The 21,568-nt window shown below is 38.2% G+C and overlaps 1 protein-coding gene across 1 annotated transcript; it reads right to left on the minus strand.

Moving 5' to 3' along the window:
- Positions 1–564: 564 nt before the first annotated feature.
- Positions 565–2,412, minus strand: LOC131649217 (uncharacterized). The gene is made up of 2 exons (XM_058918975.1): positions 2,125–2,412; positions 565–1,434 (listed from the first exon to the last, which is right to left on the minus strand). Exons 1-2 carry the CDS (start codon positions 2,410–2,412, stop codon positions 565–567), a joined length of 1,158 nt encoding a protein of 385 aa, XP_058774958.1.
- Between the last annotated feature and the right edge of the window lie 19,156 nt (positions 2,413–21,568).

The raw sequence follows: 21,568 nt of genomic DNA on the forward strand, positions 1-21,568 counted from the left end.
GAAAATAACGAACAACTGCGAATGTCATGACATCGGCCTTGACATCAGGTAAAGGCCTGCATAAGGAAGGACTTCACAACAGCAGAATGCATGTCATGACACTAGCTTTGACAGGATAGAACCACAATTAGTTTTACCAAAAATTGCAGCCAATCAACAACATCTATAAACTCCCCCTTTGGCAAATTTTTGGCTAAAACACTAATAGATGTAAAACAGATATCAGAGCATACACAGCAGCCAACAACAGAAAAATAAATTCTGTAACAGAAAAATAAATTCTGTAAGCAACAACAGCAACTTGATTAATCACCAGAAAGCCAGAAAACAACTACTTAATCAATTGTTACAGAAACCACTTGTCATTGTTAGGGAGAACCAGAGAACACCCAAATAAAGAAAACCACAAAACAACCATGTCCAAGAAAAAACAAAAGATCACCAAAATCCAAAAGATCACCAAAACAACACAACAACCATTACAACAAAACAACAACCACACTAACAACCACACTTCTACTCCCCCTTTTTAGCCACAAAAGGAGCCAAACTCCAGATGAAGATCTAATCTTCAGAGCCAGCAGTAACTTCATCATCCTCCTCACTCATCTCCACATCACTGGAGCTACTAATCTGGGCATCAGCATCCTCATCATCCTCAGCCTTATATTCATCATCACTATCAGCATCCATCTTCTCACCATCACTACCAGCAGCATGATCATCACCACTATCAGCAGACTGCTCAAGACTTTGTATAAGCTGTTCAAGCTTCATCTTTCTATTTTCCAGCTCTTTGCAAGTCTCCTTCAGCTCAGCTATAAGAGAGGCTTTGGTCACAGCCTTGCTAGTTTGAGATTTCCCAGCAGATGTTGATGCATCAGTCCTTTGAAGCAGCTTGTAGTGAAAAGTCAAAGCACTTTCCCTCTTGCAGACAGAATCTTTAGCTTTCAAGATGCCAGGGTATTGCTTTAGGATGATTCCACATATTAGGGATGGAAAGGCAATAGGAAGCTTAGTGGCAGAGGTACCAGCATGTCTCATAGTCTGATCAAAAATATAGGTCCCATAGTCAAACACAGTCTTGGTCCCTATAGCATAAATGAATCTACCTAAGCCAACAGCAATGGTAGAGGTGTGATTGGTGGGCACCCAGTTGGCAGCGCCAATTTTATGCAGCAGAGCATACTTGACAGTCAAGAGACTAGCAGACAGTTTACTTTTGATGGGCCACTTTTTAACCTTACCACCAGTGATGGTGTTGCAAACCTCATTATCAGTTACTTCAAGCTCAGGTTGAGCTTCAGCATTTCTACCTAGACAGTGATTTATAGCAGTAGGGGAGAACTCTATGCATTTTCTTCTAACATAAACTTTATGAAAATCATCTGTTCTACCATCAGCACAGTCTTGAGACAAATTGACAATAAACTCCTTCACAAGCATTTCATAACATTTAGAGAATTGAGAAACAGTCTTAATCAAACCTGCAGACTTGATGAGCTGCATGACCTCTTGATTTTCCAGAGCATCATTTGCTAATTCTCTTTCTAGGGCCAGCCTTCTTTGATACACAAATTTCCACTGGATTGCATTAGAAGCATAGTGCAGATATATGTTATCCAAAGGAACATCACGGACCTTTGTGGCAGATTTAGTAACAGCAATCTTCTTCTTGGAGGGGATGTCAGGGACATCACTTGGGACATCAGCTTCAGAGTCAGAAGCGCTTCTCTCCTTCCTCTTCTTCACACTAACTTTGCTTCCAGACTTTGAAGGTCCAGTAGGAACTTTCTTCATCTTTTCTTTAGTAACAGTCTTCAGAGGAGTAACCTGTGGCTTGAGAGGATGTTGCTCACCAGCTTGCTTTCCCTTACGAGCCTTGACTCTGTTGGAGATGCTGGAGATGAGGTCATCATCAGCAAAATCAATAGGATCATCAAGATCATCTAGATCCACCACATCATGCACCTTAGGGTTTTCATCTTTCTCAGCAGGAACAGCAGGAATCTCTTCATCTTTCTCAGGTTCAAGAGTCTCAGCATTTTTGGTACCAGATGCTTCAACATTGATAGCTTTAGATGTTTCAACATCTTTGGCAACAGGGGTCTCATCATTATCAACAGATGTCTCAACATATTTAGCAACAGGGGTCTCATCATTTTTATCAGCCGATGTCTCAACATTATCCTGATCTTTGCTAACATCATCTTGACCATCTTGATCATCCTTGCTGTTCTCAGAGGCAGACATCTGGGCTAGAGGAACAGATATCCCTTCCACCTTGTGCCCTTCATTCAAGATTCTTGTGACAATACCTGCGATCGCATTGTGAACATAAGCAGAACCCTCTCTACCTTGAACAGAAAAGGTTTCAGGAACAGATCCCCCAGTTGATTTTCTTGCATGCATCTTTCTTGGTGGATTACGAACAGTATCGGTAGCAGGAACAGAGTTCAATGGCACAACATCCAGCACAACATCTTGATCACTCACAACATTTGGTGCCCTAGAACCTGATGCTGTTTCAGAGGTAGGAGAAGATTTCTTTGAGGGAGAACTCTGAGACATGGTGAGAGAAAGTGGAAAGCTGGGTAAGGGATTGTGAATGCAGCAACACAGAGAGATAGCGTGAGTGTGGAGGAGAGGTTTTGGAGGAATAGAAACCATTTGGGTAACTTGTAAAAGGGGGGGGGGAAATACACTTTAATGTGTAATGATATCAAAGATTTGGAGAGAGAAATATTGCTGGCCCCCACCCAATTAATTGCTATAATCCTTCACAAAGACAAATGCCTAGTTTGCTTCTTAGATTTTCAAATTGATTTGCATCCAAGGCTTTTGTGAAAATGTCAGCAAGTTGAAGGTCTGTAGCAACATGTTCCAAGCCAATTATTTTGTCCTCAACAAGATCTCTAATGTAGTGGTGTCTAATATCAATATGCTTGGTCCTGCTGTGCTGAATGGGAATCTTTGAAATGTTGATGGCACTTAAGTTGTCACAATATAATGTCATGACATCTTGTGTGACATTGTATTCGGATAACATTTGTTTCATCCAAACAAGTTGAGAACAGCTACTTCCTGCTGCAATATATTCTGCTTCAGCAGTGGATAAGGACACACAGTTTTGTTTCTTGCTGAACCATGAAATAAGATTATTTCCCAAAAAGAAGCATCCTCCTGAAGTACTTTTTCTGTCATCAGCACTTCCAGCCCAGTCTGCATCACAATATCCAGTGAGAATGGGTTCACACCCATGAGAGTAAAGCATTCCATACTCACAGGTACCATTCACATATTTCATTATCCTCTTGACTTGATTTATGTGACTGACTTTGGGTTCTGCTTGATACCTAGCACATAGCCCAACAGCAAAGGCAATATCAGGTCTACTGGCTGTAAGGTACAACAGACTTCCTATCATGCTTCTGTATAGACTTTGATCAACACTAGTTCCCTTTTCATCTTTGGACAGTTTTAAATGAGTAGGTGCTGGTGTCCTTTTGTGAGTAGCATTTTCCATTCCAAACTTTTTGACAATGTTTCTAGCATACTTGCTCTGAGAGAGAAAGATTGAGTCTTCCATCTGTTTGACTTGCAGCCCAAGAAAATAAGTTAATTCTCCAACTAGACTCATTTCAAATTCAGATTGCATCTGCTCAACAAAATGTCTAGTCATTTTGTCTGACATCCCACCAAATACAATATCATCCACATAGATTTGAGCTATCAGAATCTTTCCTCCTTCATCTTTAACAAAAAGAGTTTTATCTATCCCTCCTTTCCTGTATCCATTGCTAGTAAGAAACTCAGTTAGTCTCTCATACCAAGCTCTAGGGGCTTGTTTCAGACCATAAAGAGGTTTTGTTAATTTGTACACATGATCAGGATGGTTTGGATCTGCAAAACCTTTAGGTTGTTCCACATAGACTTCCTCATTCAAATATCCATTCAAGAAAGCACTCTTCACATCCATCTGGTATAGTTTGAATTTCAGAATGCATGCAACCCCTAACAACAGTCTAATTGACTCAAGTCTGGCAACAGGAGCAAAAGTTTCATCAAAGTCAACTCCCTCAACTTGAGTGTATCCTTGAGCAACTAACCTTGCTTTGTTTCTAATTATGGTTCCCAGTTCATCTGACTTATTCTTGTAAACCCATTTTGTTCCAATGACATTAGAATGTTTTGGTCTTGGAACCAGCTCCCATACTTCATTCCTTTCAAACTGACCTAGTTCTTCCTGCATGGCATTAATCCAGAACTCATCTGTTAATGCTTCCTTGACATTTTTAGGTTCAATTTTTGATACAAAACAAGAGTTTGAAACTACTTCTCTTGACCTTGTAGTAATTCCACTGTTGAGATCTCCATTAATAAGTTCTTTAGGATGATTTTTCCGAACTCTTATAGATGGACTCTTGTTAGGAGGTTCAGTCTCAGATTCTGTGATAGTAGGACTGCAATCATCTTCTCTTGTAGATCCTTCAGCTGTAATATCCCAGAATGTTCTGACATCTTCTGTGACATCTGCTTGATTGTGGACATCATCAACCACAACATTTATGGACTCCATTATTATTCTGGTTCTTGAGTTGAACACTCGATAGGCTCTACCATTTGTAGAGTAGCCCAGAAAAATTCCTTCATCACTCTTGGGATCCATCTTCCTTCTGTGATCTCTATCAGCAAGAATGTAACACCTACTACCAAACAAATGGAAGTATTTGACAGTGGGCTTTCTTCCCTTCCAGATCTCATATAGGGTGGTAGAGGTTCCTTTTCTTAATGTAACTCTATTATGGACATAACAAGCAGTATTCATGGCTTCAGCCCAGAAGTAGATAGGAAGATTCTTAGCATGGATCCTTGCTCTGGCTGATTCTTGAATAGTTCTATTCTTTCTTTCAACAACCCCATTTTGCTGTGGAGTAGTAGGGGAAGAGAATTCATGATGTATTCCTTCAGAGGAGCAAAAATCAGCAAATTTTTTATTCTCAAATTCCTTTCCATGATCACTTCTAATTCTTACAACACCATTTTCTTTTTCTCTTTGAATTCTTTGACATAGGTCCTTGAAAACATCAAACACATCTGACTTTTCTCTGATGAAGTTTACCCAAGTGTATCTGGAGTAGTCATCCACAACCACATAAGCATATTTATTTCCTCCAAGACTTTCTATTTGCATTGGTCCCATCAAGTCCATATGTAACAGTTCAAGAACTCTGGAAGTAGTCAGATGTGTAACCTTTGGATGCGACATCCTGGTTTGTTTTCCTACCTGACATTCACCACATATTCTTCCTTCATCAATTTGTAGCTTAGGAATTCCTCTCACAGCTTCCAGATAAATAATCCTTTTCATACCCCTTAGATGAAGGTGACCAAGTTTTTGGTGCCACAACTTTGCTTCTTCTTCCTTAGAGCATATAGTAGAATAGATGGATTCATGAGACACCCACAAGTAGCAGTTATCTTTGGATCTGACACCCCTCATTACTACTTCCTTTTCTTCATTAGTAACCACACACTCAGCTTTGGTGAAGTTGACTTGGTATCCTTGGTCACATAGTTGACTGATGCTTATGAGATTAGCAGTCAGGCCTTTGACCAACAAAACACCTTCTAAATTTGGCACTCCTGAACAATCTAATTTTCCAACTCCTTTGATTTCTCCTTTAGCTCCATCACCAAAGGTTACATAACTAGTAGAATGACTCTTGATATCAACAAGCAGATTTTTGAGTCCAGTCATGTGTCTGGAACATCCACTGTCAAAATACCAGTCTTCTTTGGCTGAAACTCTAAGAGATGTATGAGCTATTAAAGCCATATTTTTAGGTTTCCATTGTTGCTTCTGGATGTGCATGACCTGCTTAGGTTTGTAGTAAGGAGCTTGATCTGGGTATCCATATAATCTGAAGCAAAAAGGCTTAATGTGTCCAAATCTTCCACAATAATGACATCTCCATCTTTGAAACTTTCTCTTCATTTCACTTTTCTCGTGATGTTGAGTCACATGTTTTGACATCGGTTTCAACATCTCAGCTTCAGGTTTAGTTCTGTTACTATCTTGGAAATGTTTCTTTGCACCAACAAATCCTATACCAGACATATCTCCTGAACTTTTTCCAACCTGCAAAATCTCCTCCAACATATCCGTGCCACTGTTCAGCATTTTTACCAATTTTGACATCTGATCAAGTTTGGATTGTAACATGATAATTTCACTATTCAGTTCAGATATAGTTTCATTAAGCCCTTTGTTATCAGCCTCCAACTGAGCTATGTATTTCTTCTGCTTTTCACCTTGTTGACACACTCCAGCACTTCTAATACAGAGATTTCTGTAGGAAGTTGCCAGCTCTTCAAAGGATAGCTCATCTTCACTAGAATCTTCATCAGAATTGCAAACTCCAGTAAGGGCTGTGACATGTTTGGCTGATTCTTCTTCAAAATCACTCTCAGAATCTTCATCAGACCAGGAAATTGACAATCCTTTCTTTTGTTTCTAGAGATAAGTAGGGCATTCAGCTCTAATATGTCCATACCCTTCACATCCATGACATTGAATCCCCTTACTGTGATTGTATTTTTCTTCTGGTTTAGCTCTTCTGCCAGAGTCATAAAATCTACTGATGTCAGATGAGATGTTCTTGACATTAGGTCTTGGCTTCTGATCCATTCTTCTCATAATTTTGTTGAATTGTTTGCCAAGCATAGCTATAGATTCAGATAGATTCTCTTCTCTACTTTCCTCTACTTCTTCTTGAGAGTTGGACACAAAAGCTATGCTTTTGTTCTTCTTTTCAGAATTTTCACTGATTCCCATCTCAAAGGTTTGAAGAGATCCAATTAACTCTTCTACCTTCATTTTGCTGATGTCATGTGCCTCTTCTATAGCTGTAACCTTCATATCAAATCTCTTAGGTAGGGATCTAAGAATTTTTCTCACCAGCTTTTCATCAGACATTTTCTCTCCCAAGGCTCCTGAGGTATTAGCAATATCAAGTATATTCATATGAAAATCCTTAATACTTTCATCATCTCTCATCCTTAGATTTTTAAACTTCGTAGTTAGCAGTTGAAGTCTTGACATCTTCACTTTGGAAGTGCCCTCATGAGTAGTCTTGAGGGTATCCCAGACATCTTTGGCTAGTTCACACTGGTGTACCAGTCTGAATATATTCTTGTTAATTCCATTGAATAAAGCATTTAAGGCTTTAGAGTTGCCTAGCGCCAATGCCTCTTCATCTTTGTCCCATTCTTCCTCTGGTTTAAGAGTTTTCTTGCCATCCTTTTCAGTAATAACAGGATGTTCCCATCCTTTGTTCACAGCTCTCCATGCTTTACTATCCACGGATTTCAGAAAAGCCACCATGCGAGGTTTCCAATAATCATAATTAGAGCCATCCAGAATGGGTGGTCTAATCCCATATCCACCACCTTCTTTGTCCATAATACCAGAAAATACTGTCCCTAGATCTCACCCAGTAAAAACAGGCAGGGTGCCTGCTCTGATGCCAATTGAAATTCTGGACTCAGACACGCGATGTCTAACAAGATGTCACGACATTGATATCTGAATGTTTTTAAACAAATGAACAAAGTGTAAACAGAAAAACAACACAGGAAAGTTGTTAACCCAGTTCGGTGCAAACACACCTACATCTGGGGGCTACCAAGCCAGGGAGGAAGTCCACTATAAGTAATATCAATTCAAGGTAATACAAATCAAGATTACACCTTTCACTTAATATCTACCCAATGCAACTTCAATCTAAACCACTTAGACCAGAGATCCTACTCACTCCCCCTCAATCACAGCAGTGATGAAAAGCTAACCAACGAATAACAAAAGAAGACACTCTTCAAAGACACAACTTGATCTTGCTTAAAAGCTTTGATCAAGTACAATAGTACTATTGCTTAAAAGCTTTGAGTACTTCTTACAACTCGAATCAAAACACCTAGACCAAGACAATCATCATGATGATTGTTTGGCTTACAAGAAAGCTACAATGAGAAACTTAAACGCAAAGAACACTAACAGTTTCTCAACCAAAAACCCTAACGACAACAGCAGCACCTGCGTGGAATATATAGTCTTCATACAATACAGCAGCTGGGCCTTGGATCCATAAAATAGTTTAAACCCTAATAAAACTAATCTCCATAAATCAAGGAACTGATAATAATAATCATCCAAGGCGTCCTTGAAACAGATCAGAATCCATCATTACCAAATATAGCGCATAGGATCTTATCAGATCACATAATCATAAGTAGTAAAAGAAAATAACGAACAGCTGCGAATGTCATGACATCGGCCTTGACATCAGGTAAAGGCCTGCATAAGGAAGGACTTCACAACAGCAGAATGCATGTCATGACACTAGCTTTGACAGGATAGAACCACAATTAGTTTTACCAAAAATTGCAGCCAATCAACAACATCTACATTTTTCCTCGGCTATATCGTGTAGGGCTAGAAGGTTTTAGAACAAGAATTGTTCTGATCAATATTCTGTGTTTTGATGATAACATTATGTATGAATTTTGTATAAGACAATGTGGTACTCTAATTTTTTGCATTTTCCATTTCAGGAAATATATAAAGAGTATGCACAAATCAGCGCTCAGAAGCAACTGACTCAGAAAGTTCTGGATGGCTTCATCAGAAAATGCTCTGGCAAGACATCAGAAGATGGTCATGTAGAATCAGAACATGAACTGGAAAGCATCAAAAGAATGAAAGTCAGAAGAACAAGCTCTGAAGTTATGATGGTATCACGCTCAAGCTCTTCAAAGTTAGAAGACAGAAGATGCTCTGCACCAAAGCTGATGACTCTGATATTCAAACGTTGTTATCTGTAAAATCTGAGTCGAAAAGAAAGTACAAGATGAAAGGTTGTAACGTCTAATCTTTGACTGACAAAAGGAACGTTAGAAGCTACAAAAGGCAAAGTCAGTAAAAGCAGCAAAAGCAATGCTCGAGGTAGTTGACAAAAGTGTGAAACATTAAATGCAGCGTTGTACTATTCATGCAAAGCATTAAATGCACCCCAACGGTCATTTCCTCTCAATGCCTATAAATAGAAGTTCTCATCAGAAGCTGAATACAACACTTGTGCAAAAATACATAATTGCTGTCAAATTTAAAAGCTTACGAACTTCATCTTCAACCTCACAAACTCTTGTAATATTTAGTGAGTGTTAAGTTTAGAACTTAAGAGAAATATCCCACTTGTGATTACAACTTTATTAGAAGCAAATCTATACTCTTGTAAACGTTATTTTTACATTGATTATAAAAGGATTCCTAGAGTGATCAAGTTGTGATATGTAGACTCTAGAAGACTTAGAGGTTATCTAAATGGAAATCCATTGTAATCAGTTGGATTAGTGGATTAATTCCTCGGTTGAGTTAAATCATTCTAATGGGGTGGACTGAAGTAGTTTGGTTAACAACGAACCAGGATAAAAATCATTGTGTTGATTGTTTTTATCTTCTAAGTTTTTGAGATACACTTATTCAATCCCCCCATTTCTAAGTGTCTTTATATCCTTCAATTGGCATCATAGCGACGGTTCTAGGTGCAATCACTTAACTGTGTTAGACAAAAGATTCAGGGAGAAAAACACAAAGTAAGAATGGTTGAAACAACTTCATCTACTCCTACTCCTGAACAAAACAACAATGGTAATGGAAGAAATAGTTTTAATGGCTATAATAGACCACCAGTTTTTGATTGTGAAAACTTTGAGTATTAGAAAGATAGACTCGAAAGTTACTTTCTTTGTCAATATGGTGACTTATGGGATCTAGTGCTGGATGGTTACACACATCCTGTAAATGCTCAAGGTGTCAAGATTTCTAAACAAGCCATGAGTGATGCTCAAAAGAAAGACTTCAAGAATCATCACAAGTCTAGAACCACATTGTTAAATGCTATCTCTCATGCTGAATATGAGAAGATAACAAACAGAGAAACAACTCATGATATCTTTGAATCCTTAAAGATGACTCATGAGGGTAATGCTCAAGTAAAGGAGACAAAGGCCTTGGCTCTAATCCAGAAGTATGAAGCATTCAAGATACTTTTTCATGAGGATAATGCTCAAGTAAAGGAGACAAAGGCCTTTTCCATGTACCTTTTATTTCTCATTTCGTTCAGTTTTACGTAACTGGCTCAACCTTTTGCTACTGTTACTGCCACACTGCTCAAGGATACTTTTTTGCTTTTGTACCATGCCATCAACCTATCTCTGTCGAACTGTCCTTCATTTCCTCATCATCCTTTTCTGCTTATGTCTCATTTGGTCTCTCAACTGTGTGTTTCCTTTACCTAACCCTCCTTGAATTATCTTTTGTCTTCTACTTTTACTCTCGATCTACCTCTGTTTTCATCTGCAAACGATCTCCCGTTCACCAATGGCGATACCTTATGACATGGTTGGAGACATAAACGATAGGATGGAGCTACGGAAGTTGGCGGTGAAGATTTATCATAAATGGAAAGTTACAACGACAAATTGAAGGATATAAAAACACTTAGAAAGGGGGGGGGGCTGAATAAGTGTGACTTTAAAAACTCTTAAGATAAAAACAATGAACACAATATCTTTATCCTGGTTCGTTGTTAACGAAACTACTCCAGTCCACCCCCTTAGAGTGATTTACCTCAACTGATGATTTAATCCACTAATCAACCTTGATTACAATGGTTATCCACTTAGAAACACTCTAAGTCTTCTAGAGTATACTTATCATACCTTGATCACTCAAGGAATAGACCACTTAGAACCTTCTAAGTCTTCTAGAGTCTACTGATCTCACTGATCACTCTAGGAACCTTTTACAAATCAATGTAAAATAAATGTTTGCAAGAGTATTCAAATGCTTCTAAAAAAGCTATAGTCATAACTGTGATATTTCTCTTAAGTTCTAAGCTTAATTCTCACTAAGATATTACAAGTGAAGTGAGGTTGAAGATGAAGTTCGTAAGAATGAATTCAGCAGCGTTTCAGTATTTTTGCAAGAGTTGTTCATGTTGTACATCTGATCAGAACTTCAAATTTATAGGCATTTTGAGAAGATGACCGTTGGGAGCATTTAATGCGCTGCGTGTTCCATACAGCTCTGCATTTAATGTTTCACTCTTTTCTCAACTACCTCGAGCCTTGCTGTAATACGGTCAACTGACTTTATTTGAAATGTTGCAGATAGCAAGAGTCGCCACCGACTTTTATTTTATCCAATTAGGAAAGGCTAAAAGAACAAGAAAGACCTTTGAAAAAGATTTTGAGTTCGTGGGGTAAGTTATACAAAGGGAAGGTGTAAGGCACCCTTTGCATCCATGGTTATCCATGGGCTCTTGATTGCTTAGCTCACTTGTTTGTTTGAATTGTTTGAAAAGTAGGGTGTGAATAGTAAAAACTTTTGAGGAGAGAACTTTAGCTTGTAAATAAGCGTAGTCTTATGAAAAGCATTTGAAAACTAGTGGGAAAAGAGTTTGAATTTGATTTTGAATTTTGAAATAGAGCAAGCAATTAGTAGCAACTACCCTAAGTTTAAAAATTTGTTTTTTTAGCTTTTCAGGGTGAAAGGGTCTATCCATACCATGAGAAGGCAGGAAGTCTTTCAATTGGATGTTGAAGGGTCATCGAGTTATCATTCGCCATAAGACTGTCCCTTGCCATAAAGAGGGCTGGTAGTCTAAGGGAAGGATATAATAGTCATTTAATCTGTTTAGGCATCATGCGAGGATACCTTAGCCATTGGGACAATCATCTTATTTTTTCGAGGCAACATCGAGGGAGTTTCAATAATTTTGAATGTAACATTGCTTTAGGTATCCTCGGAATCGAGGGACTTGACTATTTTAACAACTTAAAGGCAACAGGCAACAGTTAATAGGCAACAGGCCACAAGAGGAATTACAGTAAAGGTGTGTGGGTGCAACAATCACGTGATTCAATTCGATTGTATTTATCTTGTATTGTTAGTGATCTAATTAATTTAAGGAAGTTTGCACTCCCTAGGATTACTAACCACAGCAGAAAAATAAAGGCAGAATTAAAACCCTACGCTATTACAATAAACACCTGTGGGGATGAGGGAAAAATAAAACATAAAATTAATTTGCACATCTTCATCCTTGATCTTCCTCGAACCCTTGATTGATTCTAATCATCTGAGAATTAACAGAAAATAATGGAGGTGAATGTAGGAGAGATTCATTAACAGATGAAGTAAATCCTATTTTGGGCAAAAGGGAAAAATTATAATAAAAATAATATTTAAATAAGAAAAGAATTAAAAAAACTTAGCTTTCGATTGGTGGGGCGCGTAGGCGGGGGATTTCTGATTAACCCTAAAAAGAATGGACATGAAGAAGAGAAGCGTTAGTGCATTTAAGATTCGTTAATTATGGGCATAAACCCTATTTTATCCAAAAAGGGAAAATAAAATAAATGAATGGGATTGAACAAACTCTAAAAGGCTAACGGAATTGAAAATTCGATAAGATAGCTAGATGAGTCAGAATAGAATTTAATAATTATAGGGTTTAACCTAATATTTTAATAAATTAAGCGTATAAATAAAAATTAAAATTAAAGGTTTATAACGAAAATCGAGTTTTTGATTAAATGAATAATTATTATAAAAAAGAGTTATCTAAATACTAAAGAAATTATAGTAAAAACAAATAAGAAAAAAGGAATATGTAATTTGAAATAAAGAAAAATAAAATAAACTTAGCTGGAATCTGGTGTGGCTGCTCCATGAGGGTCCATGGTACACTACAGATTGTGTGGCGTTTGATTTGCTGGTCATTGGATCCAATGCACTAGATGCGAGGGCGCGTCATGGCTGTATGTGGCAGTGCTGTACTTGATCTGTAAGCAGACACATTTGGAAAAAATAACATGTATGTGGTGGGTATCGAACCCACTCTGCGTGACTTCCTCAAGCGCCTTTTGCCAATAGAGCTGTGTCATGTAACTGTTAGTAAAATGCCCAAGAAACAAAAAATATAAAAAAGAGATAATAATGGTCAATTCAACGCGTGGGCCCTAATGCTCTTGGACCAGCCAATCAGAGATGGAGAGAGGCTTTGGTGAGGTTGACTAGCCAATTGGATTCGGAGAGAGGGATAGAGTGTTGACCGGCCAGTGATTGCACGCCACGTCTCCCTTATCCATTATATTCTTTGTTTGGCTTATTCCACACCCAGAATTTTGCTACGAAGCCGCTTGAACTTTGCTACAATCCTTGCTAGACCTCTTCATGGTTGATTCTGGAACATTCAAACCTGCTATAAAAACACGATAACCCAAGAAAAAAGAACCTAGTCCTACGTAAAATAACGCCCTGAGTTCGTTGTTGCAATTATCTTGGCCCAAAAATGCACGCACATATGAGTACGAACGAGGATGCTTTCACGGATTCATCAGTGGCAGTTTGAGATTCTCACGTTCATGGCCCCATGTGACGGTTTATACCTACTATAGGAACACGTTGATGCATTCAAACCACGTTAAAATAAAATAATCCATGGTATACGAAATCAAAAATATGAACAACATAGATGCATATGGTATGTCTATTCTAAACGATTCAAGGACCTTCCTTTGAGTGATACCTACCTCTTAATACCTTAAGAGAATGATAATATGATTTGTTTTTTCTGAGAGTGGCTGGAATTTTAAACCTTGTATGCCCCAGTTCTTTTGAAACTTTGAAATCGTGGAATGTGTTTTGAAGGCTCTGAATTCGTGACCCCTAATGCAAAGAATAATATCTATATATAATGATGGCAATTAGGGTAGAATATTAGAACATGATCAAGTAATTGGTGAGAGGAAGATTTGATTTGAAAATTGCATAAATTCTTGCTATTTTTGTATCAATTTTAATCCAATCTTTCCCAACCCTCTTGCCACAAAATTTGTATCACATTTGGCCCTCTTGATAGCTTAGAATTGATTAATAATCAAATCTTTCATTAAAACAAATTTTTCCCATATTTTATAATGATTTATTTGTATTTAAATGAATTAAAATTCAAATAAACAAAATAAATATTATAAAAATAAATTAAGTAGTTTAAGAATGTTCATAAATCATATGGACACGTTTGGGACCCATGTTTTAGGCCCATTAGTCCAAAAACACCAAATTGTGCAATTAGGTTTGTGTTTTTCTTGAAAATCGACCAACTTCTGAGCCTCGTATCTCCTTCAATTTTTATCATATGACCATGTTCTAAGACTTTTTGGAAACCGCAGGATGTCTTCTACAAGCCACTTTGGAACATATTTTATATTTGGAGATTTTATCTTGATGATATAGCTCCTGACAAAAAACAGCTTTTTGCGATCTTCTAGAAGGACCTGTAATGTATTGGCTCATATCTCTTATGCGGAAGCATTTCTTGACATTGGGCCCAACATCAAAGTTGTAGGGAATCAAATTTCCTTGAGAATGAGATTTGGTTGAGGAAATTCTGAGAAAGTATGAGAGAATTATGGCTGGTCAAAGTTCAGTTGACTTTTACCTAGAAACCCTAATTTAGCAACCTTGTACTTTTGTTGATTTTTGACCTTTTCTTTATGAATCATGATCAACCATTGACCAAATGATGATTTACACTTCAAAATTAGAATGTTGACAAAAAATTAGGAACTTTGACTGTGATTTGACCATAGTTTGACTTTTAGGTCACCTAGTCGATTGTTGATTATTTGGGTCATTGAGTGAGCAATCTTTTGAATCAGAGCTTGAAACTTGGCATGAGGGTACTTTGAATCATATGAGAGATCATGGAATCCACTTGAGGTATCATAAGTTCAAATTCCTTGATTAAATCAAAAAACCCTAATTTAAAGGTTGTTATTTAGGAGCGAGACTGCATCTTAAACCTGAATATGTAGATTGGCTAGTGTGCCTGTAGGAATCTGAGGGTAGAAGAGGATTGAACACTAGAATACCCAGGAATTTGCCCTAGCTGAAGTAGGGACTTTTGCTGGAGACGGGCTTAAAGATGTCGTCCACGTGTTGGAAAAGATGTATAAGACGGGCTTAAAGATTCCATCTGATCTCGATAAATACGAAAGTCAGGATAAATCGATTTGACCATAGTTTGACTTTTAGGTCACCTAGTCGATTGTTGATTATTTGGGTCATTGAGTGAGCAATCTTTTGAATCAGAGCTTGAAACTTGGCATGAGGGTACTTTGAATCATATGAGAGATCATGGAATCTACTTGAGGTATCATAAGTTCAAATTCCTTGATTAAATCAAAAAACCCTAATTTAAAGGCTGTTATTTAGGAGCGAGACTGCATCTTAAACCTGAAGATGTAGATTGGCTTGTGTGCCTGTAGGAATCTGAGGGTAGAAGAGGATTGAACACTAGAATACCCAGGAATTTGCCCTAGCTGAAGTAGGGACTTTTGCTGGAGACGGGCTTAAAGATGTCGTCCACGTGTTGGAAAAGATGTATAAGACGGGCTTAAAGATTCCATCTGATCTCGATAAATACGAAAGTCAGGATAAATCGTACGTTAGACTATATCTGAGCTTGAAGTATCGAAAGGCGCTTGTCGGAGATGGGCTTGAAGATGCCTTTAGATGTTTGAAAAGTTGTTCGTCTAAAGCAGATGCTTTTCAGACTGGATCATATGCATTGATTGTATTTGAAGGAGAGATGAAGTAATGTCTTACAGAAGATTATCTGGAGAGGTTCCTGAAAAGGGTATATCACTGACCTAAAGAAGACTGTGATTACTGATTTAAAGGAGATTAGGCTTTTAACAAAGCTCGGGAAGAAATGTCTTGTAGAAGATTAACTGAGAGGCTCCTTGAAAGGGCGAGGGATGTCTTAGAAGAGATTGGATAACTATTTAAGGTAAGATTATCTTTGAGAGGTTGAGATATGTCTTAAACAAGACTGACCTAGAAAGGCTCCTAGAAAGGGTGTGATATGTTTTAAACAAGATTACCTAAAAAGGCTCCTAGAAAGGATATGAAACATCTTAGAAAAGATTACCTAGAAAGGTTCCTAGAAAGGATGATAAACGTCTTAGAGAAGACTACCTGGAAAGGTTCCTAGAAAGGATATGATACGTCTTAAACAAGATTAACCTACAAAAGTATGATATGTCTTAAACAAGAATGGCCTAGAAAGGCTCCTAGAAAGGATATGAATCATCTTAGAAAAGATTACCTAGAAAGGTTCCTAGAAAGGATATGAAACATCTTAGCAAAGATTACCTAGAAAGGTTCCTAGAAAGGATGAGAGGTTCTTTGATTGTTTTTTAATTATCTTTAAAGAAAGACCCGAAAGGAAGTATCAGAATTGTTTTTGTCTTTGAATGAGTGTTGAGATTGACTTGTTGATACGATTGTATTTCCACCGTACTTGGATGATAATATTATTTTGATTATGAAGTGACCTGAAAAGGGAAAGATTAGTTTTATGCAATATCATGATGCATGTATTGAGATTCTCGAACTAAACGAGAGTACTGTATGTTATGCATGTATTTATGAATGATGCAGGGATGGACTATATAGTCGGAGCATATTGATAATTCTTGTATAACAACTGCTGGTTGAGAAAATAAATCTCTGTGTGCTGTTGGAGATAATGACAAGAGAATTCCTGTCTTTCCTTCAATGATATCCAGCTGGGGATTTTTGATCTTCACTTAGGGATGAGATTAACTTGAGTGGTCTGATCCTGATGTATCTTGGGGTCAAGAGAGATGAGTATACTATCTGACCAGATTTCTGAGCGGAAACTTTAATGGAAATAACGAGTTTGAAAAAACCATGTTAGAGAAGAAAATTGTGTCGGAGAACCGGTAATGTCGGAGGTATAAATTCCGTTGGGGAACCAAGTTTCTGTTGGGAATAGATTGCTTGAAGATAACTTCTTAAAGTTTGCTATGTGGGGATATATTATGAAAACTGCTCTGTGGGGAAGGTTCCCCGATATTTTCAATTTTTCATTGCCCCTTGTCTTTGAATACTTGCTGTTGAAAAACACTTGCGAGAGTATACCTGCCCCTGGAATCAATAACTTGGTATGCTCGATACTTGAATTTGGAATTATAACTTCAAAGAAGAGACAAATACTGACATCATCTGATGCTAGTAGCTAAATAGCATTTGTTGAGATTTGTGACTGATGTGACATGCCTCTAGTGATGGACTAACTTCTCTGGTTTTTCAGTGCCTCTGAGAGATTCTATGAATCGTTACTAGATTTCCCCCAGTAGGTGGGATAATAATATGTCATGCCCCTTGTATAATCAAGCTTTTAGCTGACTGACTTATGTATACGAGACGGCTCTATAAATATACATGTCGGGAGGACTTTTAGTCAGTAATTATGCCCCATGCAGATTCTTCCTGATGTTAAACATTTGAAATTACGTAGACAAAATTGTTTTATAATGACACTCATAAAAATGCAATGCATATGTCTGTCTTGGAGTTTAAAAACATTTTTAGTAAAACAAAAGATGTAAGAAAGTGATATTTGTAAAAACATGATATCAGCTCATAATTTTTGGTAAATTTTAAGGAGTCAAGATACCCTTTTTTTGTGACATTATGCTTTCGAACTAACCATGCTTCAGTTAGGACTTTCAAGGGTTGTAACGTGGCTTGGTTCACGGTTTAAGAAACAAAGGATAAAGGCTCAAAGTTTATTTGTACCCATCCCAATCTTCGTGATGTTCTTCGATCTTATGCTCAGTTAACTTTGCATTTAAGTTCTAGCAGGTCTTGAGGTCGTGACATTGACGTTTGATGATGGTTGAAGCACCGAAATTTTATTTGAAAAGGCAGTCATCCTTTTTTGTAATTATTTTTCTTTTGTCGAGGATTTGTAGTGAACTCTTTTTTCGACTTTATTATCCCTAATTTTTGCCTGAACTGTTTTGTTTTGAGATTACAGTCAGCAGGTCTTGAGGTCGTGACATTGACGTTTGATGATGGTTGAAGCACCGAAAGTTTATTTGAAAAGGCAGTCATCCTTTTTTGTAATTATTTTTCTTTTGTCGAGGATTTGTAGTGACCTCTTTTTTCGACTTTATTATCCCTAATTTTTGCCTGAACTGTTTTGTTTTGAGATTACAGTCAGCGAGATGTTTTAGTTTTTGATAAGTCTCCTTCATAGGTTTTGACTTAACATTTTTCTCTTCTTTTTCTTTTATGGATATTAACTGCCTGACTTGAGAATTACGGGAATCCATCACTTGTGTAAAGCACCTAGTATAATTGAGTTAACTGAGTAACTACCCTGCCCTAGGTTATGATGAAGGGTTTTAATCTGTATGAGAAAGAAAACTTCTACTCCTTAGGCTCGAAGGGGTTGACGAGGGATTACCATCCTTATATCTCCACTGTTTAGGAATTGAAACAATGCTTGTACATCGTCAGCATAGTCCGTTCAAAAAGCATATTGTATGAGGTTGCGGTATCGTTTTCGTCATCCTCCCTCAAAAGGCTTACAGCTTTAGCGAGACTTAAATATTATAAAGAAAACCAAGTAAAAAACAAAGTTTAATATAGCAATAGGAAGAGAAATAGATCAAGACAAACGTATGCAATGCATTAATGATTATGATAAAATAAATAGAGTCTGACATTAGACGATTGTTTAAAAAAACAGGAAAGAAATTGCGAATGCGAGCAAATTAATGATCTAAATAGCCATCCTTTAGACTTTATGTGGCTCCTCTGGTTGGCCAAATTCGACGATCCCTTCTTCAATCAAGTCTTGAATTTTATGTTTCAATGGCCACAATTTTCTGTATCGTGACCAGGACTATTTGAATGGTAAGCACATCTTGCATGATGCTTATACCCAGGGACGAGATTAGCAGGAGCTGAGTATGGAGGAAGTAGAGTTATCAGACTCGGATCGAGCAAGTGTTACAAAGCTTGAGCCAATGGCATGTGTAATGGGATAAATGACCTCTTGGGTTTAGATTTCCAAGTGCGTTGGCCACCTTGTTGTTTACGTTGGTCTTTCTTTTGTTGTTGTGTTGGAGCCTGGCTAAAGGCCAGGACTGCCGCAACAGTGTTGGATTCATTCTTTCCATTGTATGGCTTTTTTACAATACCAGAAGAAGTAGCCGCCTGAATTTTTCCGCTTCGGATACCACTTTCAACACGTTCTCCAGTCCGTATGAGGTCGGTGAAACCAGACGAGGAGCTACCAAGTAAATGGCTATAGAAAGGACCAGTCAATGTATCCATGAACATGTCAACTAACTCTCGGTCTGCCATGGGAGGTTGGACTCTGCCAGCCAAGTCTCTCCATTTCTGAGCATATTCTTTGAAACTTTCATTAGGTCCCATGGACATGCTTTGTAATTGTGTACGAGTTGGCGCAAGATCAACATTGTATTGGTATTGCATGTAGAAAGCAGCAGCCAAGTCTTCCCATGTATGGACGTTGGTGTCGTCCAGGTGATAGTACCATTCGAGTTGAGTTCCAGATAAGCTCTCTTGGAAGAAGTGGATCCATAGCTTCTTATCGGCGGTATGAGGTTGAATCTTCCTTACATAAGATCTCAAATGCCATTTAGGACAAGAGACTCCATCGTATTTTGCAAAAGTTGGAATCTTGAATTTCGGAGGGATAACAACTCCAGAGATGAGTCCTAGCTCCTCAAAATCCAGACCGGGTACCTTCTGAATTTCCATAGCTTTCATATGTTCTTCCAACCACTTGTATTTATCATCAGGATGTTCATCCTCATGATAGTAGTCCTCTTCTTCTTCAGAGGGATTTGCAGAATCGTGGTTACTTTTTGCATCAGTTTTGACATTAGCACCATCATCTTGTTCTTCGTCGTCACTGTCTTCAGAGACTTCGGCTTCCCTGAGTTGCAAGATCGGTCTAAGCTTTTTTCCCAGAGTCTTCTTCCCTTTCTTCTTCTTGTTCAGGAGTGCTTTCAGTTCGTCTTGCCCCTTGGATAAGTTCAGGATCAGATCTTGAAACTGGGCATTCTGATCTTGAAGGTCTTTGACTGATTGCTCGAGATTCATGATGCTGAAATAAACAGCGAGGAGGTGAGAAACCTATGATGGAAACCTGTTTTGTGATGTTATGAATGCAAATGCAATGCTTTCAAGGATCTCTGGAAATTTAGTTAGCAACGTCAAAAAATGATTTGGTCGCATCTTCTTTTGAAGAACTCTGATTCTTGGATGTTCTTCTATGGGAATCAAGCTCACCATATCCAGTGGGTCATAGCCTCTAATTCGGGATACTTCTGAATTTGAAGGTACACGGCTAGAGGAAAATAAATCCTCTTGCCCCTTGATAGGTGCTGCGTCTCTGAATTGGAAGGTATGTGGCGAGAGGAAAGTAAATCCTTTTGCCCCTTGATAAGAGTTCAGTCCTTGATAAGAGCACCTGAGATTAAGCTCCCTAGATTCCTAAGATCCTTGAAAGGGTTAGTTAAATCATGTTATGCGTATGATGTCATGATGTCATGATGTTATGTAATGCACCAGGAAAAGTGTTAGATAGTAAGGACGGGCGAGTCCACAAGAAAAACCTGCAAGAAAACCAAAGGGTTAGCAGCAAGCACAAACAAGTCACACAAGTGTCCTTAGGTTTAAAGGCTTGCGTGAAGTTCGTAGGTAAGTAACCTCCCCACTGAAGTTAAGTTGGTTCAACCTGTCCTAGAATAGTAATCGGGTTCTATGGTGCTCATATCCTTGATCTTTCTCGCGGGCATTGTCTCAACATGGCACTCGATTGGCCAGCCGAAAGCATCCCTAGAGTCCGATCTCAATGAGTGTAGCATCGAGTATCAACCGGCTTCAGTTAGGAATCCAAAGCCAACTATCTCCCTACTTCCTATAGGCCAAAGTCAAGTTCAACTAGGGTTCTAAGGGCGAATTAGTGCTTATGACACCACGCGGTAGCCAAATGTCTCCTTGATCATATTCAAGGGCCATCAAGACAAACCAAAGCGTCGCACTAACGGTGGCCACCAGTTCAACCATAACGATACATGTCATACAGCCTCCCTGGTCTCATGCCACGTACCTAAGGTACACTAGATCCGGATGTAGGATCTTTCACACAGCAGAATACCCAAAACAGCCTTTAAAGATAAAGCAAACAAGTCAAACAAATTTAAAGTGATCCTAGCTCTAAGGTAACCCCTCTTTTATTCGAAAGCATCCCCAGCAGAGTCGCCAGTTCTGTAATACGGTGAACTGACTTTATTTGAAATGTTGCAGATAGCAAGAGTCGCCACCGACTTTTATTTTATCCAATTAGGAAAGGCTAAAAGAACAGGAAAGACCTTCGAAAAAGATTTTGAGTTCGGGGGGTAAGTTATACAAAGGGAAGGTGTAAGGCACCCTTTGCATCCATGGTTATCCATGGGCTCTTAATTGCTTAGCTCACTTGTTTGTTTGAATTGTTTGAAAAGTAGGGTGTGAATAGTAAAAACTTTTGAGGAGAGAACTTTAGCTTGTAAATAAGCGTAGTCTTATGAAAAGCATTTGAAAATT

The sequence above is a fragment of the Vicia villosa genome, linkage group LG2 (assembly GCF_029867415.1).
Source record: "Vicia villosa cultivar HV-30 ecotype Madison, WI linkage group LG2, Vvil1.0, whole genome shotgun sequence".
In the NCBI taxonomy this organism is placed as follows: Eukaryota; Viridiplantae; Streptophyta; class Magnoliopsida; order Fabales; family Fabaceae; genus Vicia; species Vicia villosa.

What these genes read in the sequence shown, in the direction of transcription:
- LOC131649217 (XM_058918975.1), bottom strand. Translation starts at nt 2,412, where the DNA reads ATGCATGCAAGAAAATCAACTGGGGGATCTGTTCCTGAAACCTTTTCT. An exon ending in CTAAATATGTTGAGACATCT is followed by an intron (nt 1,435 to 2,124) that starts GTTGATAATGAT and finishes ATGCTTGTGAAG; the next exon opens with GAGTTTATTGTCAATTTGTC.